Below are 13,601 nucleotides of genomic sequence, written 5' to 3'. Positions count from 1 at the left end.
TTATAAGGGAAGGTGCTAGGCTACCTCAGCTCTCTACTTATGACCTGAGAAAGATCAGAGAGGACAAAAAACACTAAGTTACAACCACCTGGTACCTCGAAGGTGCTGTGGAAGTAGAGACAGACCTGAATTACCACAACCTGGCCCCTTGCTGATCACAGTGGGACCAAGTGTAAGCATCTCGAAGAAAACATCTGCATTACGTTACTATAAAGACCAAATCAAACTGTCTATACTAGCACCTTCCCCCCTCATCAGTTTTGGTTACAGCCCTAGATGCTTCCACAGGCAAGTGTTAAAGGTAAGTCTGTGGGACTATCACCCAGCTGTACAAATCCAAGTAATTAATATAACTTATAAAGTCAAAATTATAAGATTCAACTTGCTCTTAACATACCAGTCTCTTGTTATGTTCATATTCTTTCTTGACAAGTACAGTAAGGAGGTCATGCTTTTTTAAGGCTTCTTCTATCTTTAGGGGGGAAAGGAAGGAAGGAGGTTATAATGCTATTCACTAGATTCTAAAAGATTAGCTCTTCCCCTTTCTCCTTTCTAGTCCTATGCCTGAAATTGACAGGTAACTTACTTCATCCTGGAGTTTCTTCTTTGATCGATTTTCTCTATATGCATCTTTTCTGAGCTGTTCAACCTGTGTAATTTGCTGTTTCCACATTTTGCTTAGTGTTTCACCAGAAACATAGAGAAATGGAAACTGCTCCAGCATGAGGGGCAAGAGGCTGTGTTCATTCACTTTCACTGCAAGGTAAAAACAAAACAAAACAAAACAAAAAAAACCCAAACCCCCCTTCACCTGAGAGATTTGCTGACAGCTTTTAACAATAACTCTCATTCTACCTTCCTGGTAGAGCAAAGCTTATCTAAGTGATACAGTTCAGATCCTGAAAAAAATACTTCCAGAAGTACGTCATTAACTTTTGCCCTCCTTCTCTGATCCCAGCACACCAACTACCAGAAAGGATGAAAATAAGCCCAAGAGACCTGACTGATGACACACGGTTCTCATGAAGTCCGTCCTGACTGCTCGGCTGACTCAGGGACTGGGGCGGACGCTGTGTGTGTGGTCACACACACGCTTCCCGGCCCTACTGGGCGGCAAAGTCTGTGTCTGATGGGATGTAGTCAGAAGGCCAGCAGTGTTTGAAACTGAACCCTGGCATTTCACATGACTTTGTTTTCCTTTTAACAGGACTCTAATGCTCACTGGCACCAACTGTTGACGTAACAGGAGCTGGATGGGCCATCTGCTTGCTTTGGACCTTCTCTTTGGTTCTACCAACTTGCCAGAAACAAAGATAAGGCAATTAAAGTGTGAGTGAGCAGAGTGAGGCTGAAGCTGCAGCAACAGGTAGCAGCCCTACCCTGTCTCTGGTACCAATATATAGGCCTCCCTAAGGTATTAAGAGTTTTAAATAAATGCCTTAAGAGTTTTCTCTCTCTCTACAGAAATCAAGCATATGGCAGTGATAAAAGAGGGCACTTTCTCCAGCTAACTGGCAGATGTGAAGTTTTCAGTGCTGTGTCCCTTGGAATGTAGCACACACTTTCAAAGGATGCCAGTTTTCCGTGAAGCACAATTTTGTGGTTCTTACTTGGAACTGCTTTATTTGGCTTTGGCAAGCCACCTCTTGGACTTGGAGTTGTGGTCTTTCTAGAGTAAGTCTTCCAGGGCTGACTACGTTTTGGAGTTCCTTTATGAACAGCTTCTCTGTATATTTTTTCCTTGGAAGCAGACATAAAACAGGATAGAAATAAGATAGAAGTCTAATAACTTTCATATATTAAGTATTACATATTGATAAAAATAGCTAACCAATCCCCAACCAAACTGTCGTACTTTACATTTCTAAAATCTGGTTAGTGTTTATCCACTCTAAGTTAAAAGCATCTTTTGGCTTCTGGCACCTCTTGGAATTTGAAAAAGCGCTGCATCTTGTTTGAGTTTCATAGTCACCAGAGTCCCACACCCTAAATACAACCACCAGTAATACTTCGATGTACTTGCTTGACGACTTTTTCCACGTAGATTAAAAAAGTGCTTAAATAACATTTAGTTGCAATCATAATGTATTTTACATCCTGTTTTGTTCACGAACATTTCAGCACAAGCATTTGTCCTGTTTTCACTTAGTTTCTGTAACCATCCTTTTGAAAGGCAATGGAAATTTATGCTTTGGGTTTCTTCTCATCAGGCATAGAACAACTGAGATTATCTAACTCCCCTTTAACCTGTCAGCCTCAACTAGCTTTTAAACTACTGGTCAACTGCTAAACAACAGAACCACATAAGAACTGATGGCAGTTTGGGGCAGGAAGGAAAAATGCTAGTATTCTCTGATACCATGTCTTGCCACATTTTAGCAAGTTGGCTACCCTATAAATAAGAGAAAATCCTGCTTCACGAAATCCTTTTTCTAAGGAGCTAATGAGTAAGGCCCTGTTCTTTTTTCCTTTTAAAAAGATCATCTCTGTACTTGGCACTGATCTGATCAAATTGCATTTATTACAGTAGAGACTTTTACCCACTGTTTCCTCATCATTGTTTATTCCTAGAGATCCAATATTCTCTTGAACTTTATTTCTTCTTAGCTCCCTTTCAAATGCTTCCGTTATTGCCTAGAGGAGAAAAAGCCATATATTAGAACTATTAAAAACGTATACAAATGAAAATATAAGGAACAAAATTCGCCTAAGTTCCTTGCAGACTCCACTATCCTAAATGTACATTATTTAACAGACATGTAATTGGGACATGAAGTTTTACATAATACACTTTTTTGTTCTCAGGTTTTGTAATTATTTTGATAGTCCCTTGAGTGGAAGTTACATGGTGAGTTGAAGTTACATGTCATTATAAGACATATGAATGCATTTTAGTTTTTCACTAATTATAAAATATACTATAGCAAACAATGTAAGCGTTCTAAATTTATGCTGCATTTCAAACTCCCTGTTCCACAGCAGAAGTCTTCCTTGGTACTCATGCATTCTCCATGTTGAATTTTAACCACCTCCTCTCATTCCTGTCTTGAGCACTTAAATCCTATCTGTAACTCAGCAGGCCGCTCACTTTTAACCCACCTCAAATTCTCATCCTCTCTGAAGCACTCTGCAAATATCAACCCACATTGATCTACTCTTTCTGAATCCACTGGAGTGCTGGATTATATGTGACAAGGTTAGTTTTCTTAGAGTATCACAAGTTTTATGGCGCCTAATGGGAGACATAAAAGCTCTGCCACATCATTTCCTATCATTCACTTAGTTCAAGAATATTAAATGCAATTGAAGCATGTTCACTGTAGCACTTGGCTGAGGGTAAATGGTATTGCCTGCTACTCAACAGGAATCAAGAGATGGGCTGTACCTTTGCTTGGAATTGGTGGATATCTGCCTCTTTAGGCTTTCGCTGCCGTTTTCTCTCCATATGGAACTGTGTGTTTTTGTTAACTGGAGATGGAGAGAGCGAATGAGATCTGTAGGGTGGCCTTCTATGCATAGGAACTCCTGAGACACGGAAGAGACATGCACCATTAGTTCCTGAGAGCCAGAAATAGTAAGGTGGATATCTAAGTTGACTTTTACCAAATCCAAAAAAGAATGACTGTGAATGTGCTAAACATACTCTCTCCTGTAACGAATTCGTATTTATTTATATGTTTAGTCATACCAAGTAAACAGATAAAGGCACATAAATGTATACAGCCTAAAAGAAGTGGAAGGAAGTGGTGGTGGAGGAAGAAAATGTTACACCATCCAAGCTGCGTGTCTGCTATCCCTTTATACCTATCTCGGTCCTGAGGAGGCAGGACGTAAGTATGTATACATCTCATCCCTACGAAGCAGCACGCTTAGAAGACAAAGTTAATGTAGGTCAGCATTTTGTAAGTCAGTCTCAATTTTGCCCTACTAAGTAATTTAGCCCTCCTAACAATTGCACACTGCCTAAGACATCTAACAAACCACTTTTCTTCACAAATGTTTTTAATGCTCCACTGTGTATAGTTGTGCTAGGGCATCTGGTAGTTGTGTAGAGGGGGACTCCATGCCTTTTCAGAAAAGTGAGTAATTCTAAGATCAAGGAAACTAGTGTGGTATCTTGCTAAATAAACCTTCCAAGAGAACTAAAATTTCCCTAAGCTTTTATTTTTTTCAGTCTTTGAATTCAAATCTTTTAAATTCACTTTGAATGTAAGGTATTAAGGGCGTGCCTGGCTGCCTCAGTCAGTGGGGCACATGACTCTTGATCTCAGGGTCGTGAGTTCAAGCCCCATGTCAGGCACTGATATTCATAATTTAAAAAAAAAAAAAGATATTAAGAAAAACTGACTTGCACAATTTACTTTTTAATTTTTTTTTAATGTTTGTTTATATATATTTTTTATTATTATTTTTTTTATTTATTTTTGGGACAGAGAGAGACAGAGCATGAACGGGGGAGGGGCAGAGAGAGAGGGAGACACAGAATCGGAAACAGGCTTCGAGCCATCAGCCCAGAGCCTGACACGGGGCTCGAACTCAGGGACCGTGAGATCGTGACCTGGCTGAAGTCGGACGCTTAACCGACTGCGCCACCCAGGCGCCCCTAATGTTTGTTTATATTTTGAGAGAGTGAGTGAGGAGGGGAGGTGCAGAGAGAGACAGAGACAAAGAAAGAATTTGAATCAGGCTCCAGGCTCTGAGCCGTCACCACAGAGCCTGATGCAAGGCTCACACTCATGAGCTGAGCCATGAGATCATGACCTGAGCTGAAGTCAGATGCTCAACCAACTGAGCCACCCAGATACCCCCACAATTTACTTTAAATGATGCTTTCATGACATCTTACTATGTCCACAATGTATTCTTTAGAAACTGAAGATCCAATTAAAATAGCATTGTAACTTACTATGAGTTTTCAAAATAGGATAGATGTGTATGTGTATAGCAAGCGAAACATGTAGCTTACTAGGTGAGGCTTACCTAGAGATTACTTGAGAAAGTTTAAGAGGCGGGGGAAGATGAAATAACCAAGGGAAGAAAGTAATTTTGGGGTAAAAAGAAATTCTACTAGATGTAGATCCCAGAGAAACTTTCTTTAAAAAAGTAAACTGTACCCTCTACATGGGGCTCGAACTCATGACACTGAGATCAAGAGCTCCATGCTTTACAACCTGGCCTGGAGATCCTAGAGAAACTTTGCACATTATAGGTTGTTCATTGCAAAACTGTAGTTAGGAAAAGTAGAAACAATCTACATGTGCTGAAATAGAGGAAAAGGGTGATCTATATATATTGATACAAATGGAGTATATCATATGAACTTACAGTTCATTCATTTTAACTACGTATCTGTATCAACACAGATTTCCAAAACAAGAGAAAAAAGTTACAGAATAATACAGTATCTATATAAATTTAAAAACAATAGCATTTATAAATATGAGCTGTTACAAGTATAAAAAAAAGGGATGAGAAGGTTCCAGTTTAAGATGGCAATTTAGAGGCTCCTAAATTCACCACCTCCCCAGGATGCACTCAATTTACAGCTACATAGATGGAACAATTCCCTCTGAAAGGAATCCAGAAACTAGCTGAATGACTTCTACACCTGAAGTGAATGAGAAAAAAAATCCCAACCTCATCTTCTGGGAGCCATTAAGAACAAAGACGGCAGTCTGACAATCACAAAAGTTTGGCACAACCAAGAACTAGGGACGGGCTGAATGATGAGTGCTCTCCTACACAAGATGACTCCTTAAAGCCTGGGAGAGGTGGGTGTTACCTAGTGCACAGAGACCGACACAGGAAAATGAACAAAAAGAATATGTTGTAAACAAAAGAATAAGACAAAACTCAGACCTTAATGAAACAAAAATAGGGATTTACCTGATGAAAACTTAAAAATAATGGGCATAAAGAGCCTCCACAAGGTCAGGAGAACAATTTCACAAGTGAAAGTGAGAATTTCAACAGAGATAGATAATATAAGGAAGTACCAAACCAAAGTCACATTATTGAAAAATACAGTAACTAAAGTGAAAAATTCCATACAGGGGTTCAACAGCAAACTAGAGGAAGCAGAAAAAATAACTACCAACCTCAAAGACAGGACGGTGGAACTTATCCAAACAGATGAGCAAAAAGAAAAAGAATGAAAAAGAGTGAAGACAGCTTAAGGGATTTGTGGGACACCATCAAGTGGAGCAATATTCACACTACAGAGGTCCCAGAAGGAGAAGAGAGAGAAAAAGGCAGAAAGCTAATTCAAAGAAATAATGGCTGAAAACTCCCCTAACCTGGGTATAGGAAACAGACACCCAGATTCAGGGAGCCCAGAAACTTTCAAATAAGATGAATCCAAAGATCCCACTCTAAGACACATTATAACTAAACTGTCAAATTTAATTTGAGAGAATCTTAAAATCAGCAAGAGAAAAACAACTTGTTATTTACCAGGAAACCCCCATATGACTATCCTTAGATTTTTCAGGAGAAGGTTTGCAGGCCAGAAGGGAATGGCACAATATATTCAAAATGCTGAAAGAAAAAAATGGCCAAGGAAAACTATTTTACTCGGCAAAACTGTCCTTTGGAACTGGAGAAATAGTTTTCAAATAAGCAAAAGCGGAAGCAGTTCACCAACACCAGAACGGCTTTAAAAGAAATTTTAAAGGCGCTTCTTCAAAAAGCAATAAAAGGGTGCTATTTAGTAACAGGAAAGCATATAAAAGTAAAATCTCACTGGTAGGAGTAAATATATAATTCAGGAAAGTCCAACATTGTGACAGTGGTGGGTAAAGCACGTGTAAATCTGGCATAAAGGTTAAAAGAAGTAGCAAAAACAACTACAATTATTTGTCACTGGATACACAACATGAAAAGATGTAAATTATGGTATCAAAAACAAAGTATAGGAGCAGGAAGAGAAACCTACAATACACAAAAAATAAAGAAGTGTAAGCATACCCTTAAAGAAAATCATCAAATCACAAAGAAAGCAAGAGAATGAACAGCGGTATTACAAAACAGCCAGAAAACTAACCAAATGGCAACACTAAGTTGACACCTATTAATAATTACTTTAAATGTAAATGGAGTAAATTTTCCAATCAAAAGACACAGAGTGGCTGAATGGATTAAAAAGAAAACACAACTACACACTGACTCTAAATAGAGACTCACTTTAGGTTCAGGGACACTGTCCACGCAGAATAAAAGTGAAGGGATAGAAAAAGGCATTTCACACAAATGGAAACCAAAAGAAAGCTGTGGTAGCTATACTTTTATCAAACAAAACAAACTTTTAAGACAGAGACAGTAACAAGAGACAAAGGCGACTGTTATATAATGATGGAAATGTTATATACTGTTTATGAACACTTCTAAGTATGTATCCAACATAGGAGCATATAAAGATGCTTAAATTCCACACTTTTGACCAGATAACAGACATTTACAGAATATTCTATCCCAAAGCAACAGAATATACATTCTTCTTAAGCATACAAGAACATACTCCAGGACCAATCACATGTTAGGGCACCAAACAAGTCTTAAGTTAGAAAACTGAATCCTATCAGGCATCTTTTCTGACCACAATGGTATGAAATTTAGAAAGCAATTACAAGAAGAAAACTGACAATCAGTTCACAAATATCTGGAGATTAAACAACATGCTACTGAACAACTAAAAGGTCAAAGAAGAAATCAAAGGAGAACTTTTTAAAAATCTTCAGATGGAAAAGGAAATACAACATATCAAAATTAGAGGATGTAGCAAAAAGAAGTTCTAAGATGGAAGTTCATAGCAATAAATGCATACGTTAGAAAACAGGAAAGATAGGACACCTAAAGTATAAGCAGCAAAATAAAAAACAAGTGGAGCTACATCAAACTAGAAGTCTTCTGGAATGGGGAAAAAATTTGCAAATTAGAGATCTGATGAGGGGTTAATATCCAAAATACATAAAGAACTCACACAACTTGGGATGCCTGTGTGGCTCAGTTGGTTAAACCTCCAGCTCTTGATTTTGGCTCCGGTCATGATCTCACTGTGAGATTGAGCCCTACATCTGGGGAGCCTGCTTGGGATTCTCTCTCTGCCTCTCTCTCTGCCCCTCCCCTGCTCACGTGTGTGCTCTCTCTCACAAACTGAAACCAAAAAACAAATGCATACAACTCAATAGCAAAAACCAAATTTAAAAATGGGCAAAGGAACAGAATAGACATTTTCCAAAGAAGATCTACAAACGGCCAACAGGTACATCAAGTGCTCAGCAGCACTAATCATTACAGAAATGCAAATTAAAACTACAATGAAGTATCACTTCATGCCTATTAGAATGGCTACCAACAAAAGACAAGACATAAAAAGTGTTGGAAAGGATATGGAATAAAGGGAACCCTTGTGCACTGTTGGTGGGAATGTAAACTGGTACAGCCAGATGGCAGTTCCTCAAAAAATTAAAAATAGATGCATTACCATATGATGCAGCAATTTCATCTTTTGAAATACATCCAAGGAAAACAAAAACACTGCTGAAAAGATTATCTGCTACCCCATGTTCACAGCAGCATTATTTATAATAGCCAAGACACGGAAACATAAGTGTACAATGATGGATGAATTATTCAGTCATAAAAAAGAAAATCCTATCATTTGTGACAAAATGGGTGGACCCTCGGAGGATTATTGTATGATCTCACTTGTAGGATCTAAAAGAAAAAGAAATCAAACACTTAGATGTGGAATCTACAAAAAAAAAAAAAAAAAAAAAGCTAAACTCATAGAAAAAGAGACCAGATTTCTGGTTATCAGAGGCAGGGGGTGGATGGAGGAATTTGATGAAGGTGGTCAAAAGGTACAAGCTTTTAGTTATAAGATAAATTAGTACTGGGAATATAATGTAAAACATGACTATAGTTAATTCTGCCATATGGTATATTTGAAAGTTATGGTAGATCCTAAGAGTTCTCAACACAAGGGAAAACTTTTTTTTCTTATATCTATAGGAGATAATGGATATTAACTTATTGTAATCATTTCATATGATAGGTAAATCCAGTCACAGCACCATATACATACACAGTGCTATTTATCAACTAGATCTCAAAAAAATTGGGAGAAAAAAAGAAACAACATCTCAAACAACCTAAATTTACACTGTAAGGACCTAGGGAAAAAAGAACAAAGCCCAAAGTTGGAAGGAAGGGAATGACAATGATCGGAACAGAAATAAGTGAAACAGACAACAACAACAAAAGAAAGGTCAGTGAAACTAAGAGCTGTGTTTCTTTGAAAAAATAAGGATAAACATTTATTTAAATTTTTTTAAATGTACGTATTTATTTTGGGAGAGAGAGAGAGCAAGCAGGGGAGCAGCAGAAAGAGAGGGAGACAGAATCCCAAGCAGGCTCCACACTGTCAGCACAGAGCCTGATGTGGGGCTCGAACTCATGAACCATGAGACCATAACCTGAGCGGAAACCATGAGTTGGATGCTAAACCAACTGAGCCACCCAGGTGCCACATAAAATAGAGATAAACCTTTAGCCAGACTTACCCAAGGGAAAAAGAGCAAAGACTCAAATAAAATTGGAAATGAAAAAGGAGACATTACAACTAATAAATACCACAGAAATACAAAGGATCCTAAGAAACTACTATGAACAATTTTATGCCAACAAATTGAACAACCTACAAGAAATGGATAAATTCCTAAAAACATCAAATGTACCAGGATTTAGTCACGAAGAAATAGAAAACCGGAAAAACTAATTACAAGTAAGATTACATCAGTACTCAAAAACCATCCAACAAAAAGTCCAGTACCAGACAGCTTCACTGGTAAATTCTACCAAACATTTAAAGAAGAATAGCAGTCCTTCTCAAACTCTTCCAAAGAACAGAAGAGGAAGAACACTTCCAAACTCATTCTAGAAGGCCAGCATAATGATGAACATCAATGCAAAATGAATATGGATGAACACTGATGTGAACGAAAATCCTTAACAAAATAATTAGCAAATGAGTTCAACAGTATATTAAAAGGATCACACACCATAATGAAGTGGGATTTATTCCAGGAGTGCAAAGATGGTTCAACATCCACCAATCAATGTGATTCACATTAACAAAATGTAGGATAAAAATACGATCATCTCAACAGACGCAAAGAAAGCATTTAATAAAATTCAACACCCATTCATGGTAAAAACTCTCAACAAACTGTGTATAAAGGGAATGTACTCAATATAATAAAGGCAATGTTTGATAAGCCCACAGCTAACATTATAGTTAAGGGTGAAAAGCTAAAGTGTTTCTTCTCATTTCAGTAACAAGACAATACCTACTCTCACTACCTTTATACATATACGTATGTTGTATATATACACGTATACAATATAGTAGTGGAAGTCCTAGCCAGACCAATTAGGTAAGAAAGAAAGCATTCAGGGGCACTTGGCTGGCTCAGTCAGTGGAGTATGCGACTCTTGACCTCAGGGTTGTGAGTTTAGGTTGCGTGCAGAGATTACTTAAAAATAAAATCTTTAGGGGCACCTGGGTGGCTCAGTTGGTTAAGTGTCAGACTTCAGCGCAGGTCACGATCTCATGGTTCATGAGCTCGAGCCCCACAATGGGCTTTGCACTGATAGCTTGGAGCCTGCTTCAGATCCTCTGTCTCCCTCTCTCTGCCCCTCTCCAGCTCACACTCTTTCTCTCAAAAATAAACATTAAAAAAATAAATAAAAAAACAAAGCTGCAAGATACAAAATCAGTATACAAAAATCAGTGACCTTTTATATGCTAATAACTATAAGAAAGAGAAATTAAGACAACAATCCCATTTACAATGCTTCAAAAAGCCATAAAAAAGAATGAAATCTTGCAATTTGCAACATGGGTGATCTAGAGAATAGAATGCTAAGTTAAATCAGAGAAAGACAAATACCATATGATTTCACCTGTATGTGAATTAAAAAAAAAAAAAAAAAAAAAAGACGACAACAACAACAACAAAAAACAGACTCTTAAATACAGAGAACTGGTGGTTGCCAGAGGGGAATAGGAGGGAGATGGGTGAAATAGATAAAGCAGATTAAGAATATACTGATCTTGATAAGTACTGAGAAATTTATAGAATTACTGAATCGCTATACACCTGAAAGTAACATTGTATATTAATTATACTTGAATGATAATTCAGAAAAGAATAAAACACCTAGGAATAAACTTAACCAAGAAAGTGAAAAACCTGTACACTGAAAGCTATAGGACACCGATGAAAGAAAGACACAAATAAATGGGAAGATATTCCATGCTCAAGGATTGAAAGCATTAATACCATTACCACCCAAGTGATCTACAGACTCAATGTAATCCCTATCAAAATCCCAATGGTATTTTCACACAAATAGAATAGTCACAAAATTTGTATGGAACCACAAAACACCCCAAATAACCAAAGTGATCCTTAAAAAGGAGAACAAAGCTGGAGACATCACACTTCCTGATTTCAAACTGTATTACAAAGCTATAGTATCAAAACAATATGGTACTGACGTAAAAGACACACAGATCAATGGAACAGAATAGAGAGCCAAGAAATAAACCCCCATATATATTGTCAATTAATTCACAACAAGTGACCCAAGAATATTCAATAGGGAAAGGAGAGTTTCTTCAATAAATGGTGCTAGAAAAACTGGACAGCCACATTTCACAAGGATGAAACTGTAACCTCTCTTACGCCATACGCAAATATCAACTCAAAATGAACTAAAGATTTGGATGTAAGACCCGAAATCATAAACTCCTAGAAGAAAACAGGGGGTAAGCTCCTTGCCATTGGTCTCACCAATCACTTTTTTGGATTTGACACCAAAAGCAAAAGCAACAAAAGCAAAAATCAGCAAGTGGTCATACCAAGCTTCTGCACTGCCAAGGAAACTATCAACAAAATGAAAAGGCAATCTACCAAACAGGAGAAAATATCTGCAAATCAGATATCCGATACAGGATTAATATCTGAAATATACAAGGAACTCATACAACTTAATAGTAAAAAAAACTATCCAATTAAAAAAACGGACAGAGGAACTGAATAGATATTTTGCTAAAGACAACACACAAAGAGCCAAGAGGTATGCGAAAAGGTGTTCAACATCACTATCACAGAAATGCAAATCCAAATCACCATGAGATGTCATCTTACGCTGATTAGGATAATGACTATTACCTTTTTTTTTAAGTTTATTTTGAGAGAGCAAGTGAGCATGCGTGCGAGTGGGGGAGGGGCAAAGAGAGGGAGAGAGAATCCCAAGCAGGCTTGAAGTGGGGCTTGATCTTATGAACCGTGAGATCATGACCCGAGCCAGAATCAAGAGTTGGACACTTAACCCACTGGGTCACCCAGGCGCCCCAGAATAATGGCTATTATCAAAAAGACAAGTGATACCAAGTGTTGGAGAGGATGGAGAGAAAAGGGAACCCTTGTGCATTGTTAGGGGGAATGTAAATTGGTGTAGCCACTAAGTAAAACAGTATTCAAAATAAATAAAACAGTATAGAGGTTCCTTAAAAACTTAAGAACACCAAATGAGCCAGAAGTGAAAAGAAATCACTACCTCAAAAAGATACATGCACCCTCATGTTCACTGCAGCATTATTTAAAATAGCCAAGATGCAGAAACAACCTAAGTGCCCATCCACAGATAAATGGATAAAGAAAAAAACATATATAAACAGATATTATTCATCCATAGAAAAAAAAGGAAATCCTGCCATCTATAACAGCATGGATGGCTTTGAGGGCATTGTGCTAAGGAAAGACAAATAATGTATGATCTCACTTATATGTGGAATCTAAAACACCAGACTCACAGACACAGAGAATAGAATAGTGGTTGCCAAAGGTGGGCGTGAAGGTGCTCAAAAGGTACAAACTTCCAATTATAAGAGGAGTAAGTTCTGGGGATATAATGTACAGCATGGCAACTATAGTTAACAATACTATATTGCATATTTGAAAGTTGCAAAAAAATCAACCTTAAAAGTTATTAACAAAAAATTTGTAACTATGTGAAGTGATATTAACTAAACTTACTGTGGTAATCATTTTGCAATATATAAAAATATCAAGGGGCGCCTAGGTGGATCAGTTGGTTAAGTGTCTGACTCTGGATTTTGGTTCAGGTCATGATGTCATGGTTCATGAGTTCCAGCCCTGCATCAGGCTCTGCACTGAAGTACAGAGCCTGCTTGGGATTCTCTCTCTGCCCCTCTCCCACTCTTGCTCACTCTCTCTCAAAAAAAATAAACGTAAAAAAAAAATACATACGTATATGTGTGTGTGTGTGTGTGTGTGTGTGTGTGTGCATACACACACACACACACACATATAAACATGTCAAATCATTACACTGTACACCTTAAATGATTTTATTACGTGTGCTGAAGCAAACACCTATACACCTTAAACAAATATAATGTTATATGTCGATTTTATCTCAAACAAAAAATCAATAAACAATAAAAACTGGGATAAGAAGATATCAACTTTGAGAGAATTGTTTCTTTGAAGGAGGAAAAAAATGGACTG

At 37.6% G+C, this 13,601-nt stretch overlaps 1 protein-coding gene across 4 annotated transcripts in view; it reads right to left on the bottom strand.

The window, feature by feature from the left end:
• The window catches only part of CEP95 (centrosomal protein 95), a 42,406-nt gene that overhangs the window by 3,629 nt on the left and 25,176 nt on the right, over positions 1-13,601 (bottom strand). For all 4 annotated transcript variants that reach the window (XM_042916659.1, XM_042916660.1, XM_042916661.1 and 1 more), the window contains 5 exons: positions 3,386-3,525; positions 2,545-2,634; positions 1,611-1,740; positions 587-756; positions 398-472 (listed from right to left, as the gene is read on the bottom strand). In XM_042916659.1, coding sequence (XP_042772593.1) covers positions 398-472; positions 587-756; positions 1,611-1,740; positions 2,545-2,634; positions 3,386-3,525 — 605 coding nt within the window. The remainder of the gene's footprint in view (positions 1-397; positions 473-586; positions 757-1,610; positions 1,741-2,544; positions 2,635-3,385; positions 3,526-13,601) is intronic.

Source organism: Panthera leo, chromosome E1 (assembly GCF_018350215.1).
Source record: "Panthera leo isolate Ple1 chromosome E1, P.leo_Ple1_pat1.1, whole genome shotgun sequence".
Lineage (NCBI taxonomy): Eukaryota > Metazoa > Chordata > Mammalia > Carnivora > Felidae > Panthera > Panthera leo.
The sequence above is the reverse complement of the archived record's forward strand: the minus strand, read 5'-3'. Positions and strand labels throughout refer to the sequence as shown.